The sequence below is a fragment of the Anolis carolinensis genome, unplaced genomic scaffold (assembly GCF_035594765.1).
Source record: "Anolis carolinensis isolate JA03-04 unplaced genomic scaffold, rAnoCar3.1.pri scaffold_13, whole genome shotgun sequence".
Lineage (NCBI taxonomy): Eukaryota > Metazoa > Chordata > Lepidosauria > Squamata > Dactyloidae > Anolis > Anolis carolinensis.
The window spans coordinates 16,095,249-16,101,838 of NW_026943824.1; the positions used below are offsets into that span (position 1 = coordinate 16,095,249).

Consider the following 6,590-nt stretch of genomic DNA (forward strand, 5'->3'; position numbering starts at 1 on the left):
TTAAGCCTGCCAAGTTTCAGAACGTTTTGGTCATCCACTGATTTCTAGCATTTTAAAAAAAGTTTTTACAAATAATTAAAACTACAACTGATAATAATAATAATCTTTAATTGTATCCCGCCAGATCTTAGGGCCCGCACCAATTCATAGAAAGAGATACAGTCTTTAGGATAGGTTGGATCCCAACTGTATAAGGCTATTCACTTGAATGTCTGCACAACAATATGATGACAACAATGTTGCACAACAATAACAATAAAAAATATTCACTTGAATATCTGCACAACAAGACAACATAAGCAGGGCATTAATCCTGCAAAGTTTTAGAAAGATTCATTTGTCTACTAATTTTTAAGAATTTTTTTTAATGAATTAAAAATTATTTTTTAAAAACCACAAGAGGTGCCACTATACTGAGAGGGAGGAGACCAGCTTTGCAGAAAGCCGTGTAATTGGCTGACAAGGGGAAAAAAACAGCATTCAGCTACCGTTGTCAATCACATCAGCCCCCTTCCACTTCAAACAAAATACAGCTTGAAACTCTCCAAAACAAATTGTAAGGACTTTATAACTACTAAAGTTCTTTCAGTCAGGAGGAATCTTTTTATCCCACCCGCTGCCCCAAATTTGTAAAGAACTAATAACGACTGCCACCAATTTAGAAAGATGCAACCACCAAAGATTCAGGGAGGAGACCATTTCCTATGTTTTTCCTTTCTTCTTATTCACTTTAGATGGTAGCGTAACTTGGTTTAGAATATATGCGACAGAGGCTTAGATGTTGGAAGAACAATAACAAGTTTATTCAGGCACAGAGCCTAGTGGTTACAATGTTGTTTCTCACTTAGAGGTATTCTTATTAACAGTTACAATACTAGAATGAGATGAATCAAACTCTCTAAAGTATCACTTCTTTTACTTAAAGTAGTTAAAACCTATTCCTCTGCTCCTTTCTAACTGTTACTTCAGTGGATCTCTGTGAGTCCAGCTGGGATTGGTTCCCAAAGTCTGAAACTTGAACTATCCAGTGACTTCAAACCACAGTCACCCCTGTGATATACTGTCACAGATTCTCTGTGCCTTACCAGGACACAGACTACATTAAATAAGTCACCAAACTTATTTAAAACTCACTCAAAATGAACAATTGAGTCTCCTTGATCCCATCAACCTAGAATCAATCTTCCCTGTGCCTCATCAGAGCACAGACTGGCTTTCTTTTTTAAACTCTGCACTTCTTCAACTAAACGGTAGTTGGCTCCGCCTACTTTTCCATGGCAACCAGCCTCTGAGTGCTGAGATGCAATAACTGTAATACTTACCCTTTTAAAACATAAACACACAATTAAACATAACATCTGTAAACCAAATTCGTACTTCATTACACAAATCTTTAATAATCTCTCTGAAATGTTTTGGAGGCTTCCATTTTGTTTCGTAATGCTCTGGAAGGGTCCCATTTCCATTAGTCATTTGGAGATTTGAATTACCGAATCATACAAATCTCCGAATTACGAAATGGATCTCCGATGCTGTGCACAGCTCTAGTATTTACATTCTTATTGTGTAGCACATTGTAACGGATGCCACTAAACCCATTCTTGATGTTAGTTTTTTTTCCTGGCTGTTGCAAAGATTGAGAGAGGGGCTTTGCAGCACGTGGCAGTGACTAAAAATCCTGAGCAACTGGATCAAAGAGGGTCTTGCAAACCAGGCTGGGTTTCTAGCTTTTCATCTCTCTTTCTCCTGCTGGGATGCCCTTGCACCTTGTTCAGCCCTCTCTCCCCTTCTGCTAGGTCACCCTGGCAGATTACTGCTTTGCCTTCCGCTACAGCCCTGCCGGGAAGCATGTGCCCGAGCGAGAGGGCAGCAAGACCCCCCACCAGGGCACCCTGGAGTTCATCAGCCTCGACAGCCACAAAGGAGCCGGTGAGTTTCTCTCCCTTGGGAATAGATGTTCCATCTGCCATGGGACCACTTCTGCCCTCCCTCCAGGTGTTTGGGACTGCAACGCCCACAATTGAACACCTGGACGGCCCAAGTTTTGTGCAAAGGATTAATTTCTTCATCATATTTTAGTTTTGTTTTGTTTGTAACAGCTAAGATTTGTCTTGGGAGCCTCTGGTGGCGCAGTGTGTTAAAGTGCTGAGCTGCTGAACTTGCAGACCAAAAGGTCGCAGGTTCAAATCCGGGAAACAGAGTGAGCGCCTGCTGTTAGCCCCAGCTTCTGCCAACCTAGCAGTTCGAAAACATGCAAATGTGAGTAGATCAATAGGTACCGCTCCAGTGGGAAGGTAACAGCGCTCCATGCCATTCTTCTCTCCAGCATTTAAACCATAACTATGATATATTGTATCTACAGTAGAGTCTCACTTATCCAAGACTCGCCTATCCAACGTTCTGGATTATCCAACACATTTTTTTAGTCAATGATTTCAAAATATCGTGATATTTTGGTGCTAAATTCGTAAATACAATAATTACAGCATAACATTACTGCGTATTGAACTACTTTTTCTGTCAAATTTGTTGTATAACATGATGATTTGGTGCTGAATTTGTAAAATCATAGCCTCATTTGATGTTTAATAGGCTTTTCCTTAATCCCTCCTTATTATCCAAGATATTCGCTTATCCAAGGTTCTGCCAGCCCGTTTAGCTTGGATGAGACTCTACTGTATATAAAACGGCGCTCCGTGCAGACATGCCGGCCACATGACCTTGGAGGTGTCTAAAGGAGCCTCTTACTCTTCTACTGGAATGACAAGTATAATATCTCATTTTTTTGTGATACAGAAACACTAAGAATTAAATTAATCCTGAGTAGTAATTGCAACTTTTATGCCTATCTTTACAAACTAAGACAACAGACTGATCAGTGAGGTTTATCAGTGAGTATTCAATGGAATTGTGAATACAACCCTAGTAAGACAAATCTTAACGTAAAAGGTAAAGGTTTTTCCCTGACATGAAGTCCAGTCATGTCCAACTCTGGGGGTTGGTGCTCATCTCCATTTCTAAGCCGAAGACCCGGCTTTGTCCATAGACACCTCCAAGGTCATGTGGCCGGCATGACTGCATAGAGCACTGTTACCTTCCCGCCGGAGCAGTACCTATTGATCTACTCACACTCTGGGGGTTGGTGCTCATCTCCATTTCTAAGCTGAAGAGCCGACGTTGTCCATGGACACCTCCAAGGTCATGTGACCATTGGCATGACTTCATGGAGCGCTGTTACCTTCCCGCCGGAGCGGTACCTATTGATCTACTCACATTGGCATGTGTTTGAACTGCTAGGTTGGCAGAAGCTGGGGCTAACAGCGGGCGCTCATTCCATTCCCCGGATTCGAAGCTGCAACCTTTCGTTCAGCAGCTCAGCGCTTCAACACGCTGCGCCACCAGGGGCCCCTGAGCCTACAAAACCTTATTAATGGCTCTGGACATTTTCGAGCAAGCAGAAGCCTGGAATGACGAGCAAGAAACCAAAGCACATTTTAAGCAGCACTGAATGATTCTACTTTATGTGACTCCTAAGGCTGTATATCAGATATGGATAAAGTTCGACCCGCTAGGTGTTTTGGACTTCAGCTCCCACAATTCCTGGCCTCGGCCCTTTCCTTTTCCAGGAATTTCCAGGAATTGTGGACGTTGAAGCCCAAAACACATGGAAGGCCAAAGTTTGCCAATGCCTGCTGTTTATCACTCTATATAGTATACTGTTCCTAATGTTGAATGTGTTTTCTTTCCTGTCCTAATAGCACCATCCCGTCGGAGTGATCTCGAGTCCTTGGGTTACTGTTTAGTCAAGTGGCTCTGTGGCTCTCTCCCGTGGTCTGTGGACCTGAAGAATCCATGCGCAGTCATGGAAAAGAAGGAAAGGTGTGTGGAACTATGAATTAGTCTCCAGTGTTAATATTGTATGTTTTATGTTGATTTTAACGATTGTTTTTACTGTAATTGATGTTTTTATTGGATAACTGTTTTATTGCTGTGTTTTGATATTTGTTTGTTTTATCGGGCCAGGCCCCATGTAAGCCACCCCGAGTCCCTTCGGGGAGATGGGGCGGGGTATAAAAATAAAGTTGTTGTTGTTATTATTATTATTATTATTATTATTATTATTATTATTATTATTATTATTATTATGTGTATACTGTGACGACAAAAACCCTTGTTTTATATCTTGAGCACTCTCTATACTCTGGGAGTAGAGAAAAAACATTTGGGGAAGCAAGGAAAGGTCAGGAAAACCACTGCTATTATGTAAAGAACTGCGTGGCAGCATTGTGGCACTGTCTTTTTGAAGATACCATATATACTCAAGTATAAGCCGACCCGAATATAAGCCGAGGCACCTAATTTCACCACAAAAAAACTGGGAAAACATTGACTCCGGTATAAGCCGAGGGTGGTAAATTTCAGAAATAAAAACAGATACCGATAAAATTACATTAATTGAGGCATCAGTAGGTTAAATGTTTTTGAATACTCACATAAAGCTCAAATTTAAGATAAGACTGTCCAACTCTGATCAAATCATTATTCTCATCTTCTTCAATGTCAATGTGTTTATGTATCCTTTTAATAATAATAGAGTAAAATAATACATGTAATAGTAATAATAATAATAAATACAGTAAAATAATACAAGTACAGTAGAGTCTCACTTATCCAAGCTAAATGGGCCGGCAGAAGCTTGGATAAGCAAATATCTTGGATAATAAGGAGGGATTAAGGAAAAGCCTATTGAACATCAAATTAGGTTATGATTTTACAAATTAAGCACCAAAACATCATGTTATACAACAAATTTGACAGAAAAAGTAGTTCAATACACAGTGATGTTATGTTGTAATTACTGTATTTACGAATTTAGCAACAAAATATCACGATGTATTGAAAACATTGACTACAAAAATGCGCTGGATAATCCAGAATGTTGGATAAGTGAGACTCTACTGTACATTAATTGAGGCATCAGTAGGTTAAAGGTTCTTGAATATTGACATAAAGCTCAAATTTAAGATAAGGCTGTCCAACTCTGATCAAATCATGATTCTCATCTTCTTCAATGTAAATGTGCTTATGTATCCTTTTAATAATAAATAGAGTAAAATAATACATGTAATAATAATAATAATAAATACAGGAAAATAATACAAGTAATAATAAATAGAGTAAAATGATAAATGCAATAATAATAATAAGATCAGAGTGAAATAATAAATGTATTAATAATAAAATAAAAATAGAGTAAAATAAATGTAATTGTAGCAACAATAATAGAGAAAAATAATAAATGTAATACAGTAGAGTCTCACTTATCCAAGCCTCGCTTATCCAAGCCTCTGGATTATCCAAGCCATTTTTGTAATCAATGTTTTCAATATATTGAGATATTTTGGTGCTAAATTCATAAATACAGTAATTACTACATAACATTACTGCATATTGAACTACTTTTTCTGTCAAATTTGTTGTATAACATGATGTTTTGGTGCTTAATTTGTAAAATCATAACCTAATTTGATGTGTAATAGGCTTTTCCTTAATCCCTCCTTATTATCCAACATATTCGCTTATCCGTCGTTCTGCCGACCCGTTTATGTTGGATAAGTGGGACTCTACTTTAGTAGCAACAATAATAGAGAAAAATAATAAATAATACCAATAATAATAGAGAAAAATAATAAATGTACCATGTATTCTCAAGTATAAGCTGACCCAAATATAAGCCAACCAGGACCCTCACATGTGTATAAGCTGAGGGGTGCTTTTTCAGTCTTAAAAAGAGGGCTGAAATACTAGGCTTATACTCGAATATATATTATGTATCCTTTTAATAATAATAGAGTCAAATAATACATGTAATAATAATAATCATAAATACAGGAAAATAATACAAGTAATAATAAATAGAGTAAAATAATAAATGCAATAATAATAATAAGATCAGAGTGAAATAATAAATGTCTTAATAATAATAATAGAAATAGAGTCAAATAAATGTAATAGTAGCAACAATAATAGAGAAAAATAATACATGTAACAATACTAATAATAATAGAGAAAAATAATAAATGTACCATATATTCTCGAGTATAAGCTGACCCAAATATAAGCCAACCAGGACCCTCACCCGAGTATAAGCCGAAGGGGGCTTTTTCAGTCTTAAAAAGAGGGCTGAAAAACTAGGCTTATACTCGAGTATATACAGTATTTAATATTGCTTCTAATTAAATTGGTCCATTATTTTCTCTTTGTCCTTTCTAGGTTTATAGTCATTACTTCTGTTTTTCAATTAATTATTAGACCTGATATTTTTTCAAACTGCAGGGAGATAGCGGCGGGATATAAAAATAAAATTATTATTATTAATAATAATAACTAATCTTACACTGGAAGCATGGTATGAGGAGGTATGGAACGTAGCCTTAAATGATAAACTATCAATAGAAATTAGGGTGTTCAGGAGGGAAATTAAACTATGAGAATTTGATTCATACTGGTCAGATTTCATCAAATATATTTTAGAGAGTAATAAGGGAAAATAATACAACATTGTTGGTCAGGAATTTTGGATATGACAA

The 6,590-nt window shown here is 37.1% G+C and overlaps 1 protein-coding gene across 3 annotated transcripts in view; it reads left to right on the forward strand.

The window, feature by feature from the left end:
- vrk3 (VRK serine/threonine kinase 3) overlaps positions 1-6,590 on the forward strand; it is a 37,216-nt gene that overhangs the window by 25,373 nt on the left and 5,253 nt on the right. For all 3 annotated transcript variants that reach the window (XR_010001130.1, XM_062964226.1, XM_062964227.1), the window contains exons 10-11: positions 1,797-1,929; positions 3,759-3,879. Coding sequence is in view for 2 of the 3 variants with exons in the window: in XM_062964226.1 (XP_062820296.1) it covers positions 1,797-1,929; positions 3,759-3,879 (254 nt within the window). In the remaining variant the exon portion in view is untranslated. The remainder of the gene's footprint in view (positions 1-1,796; positions 1,930-3,758; positions 3,880-6,590) is intronic.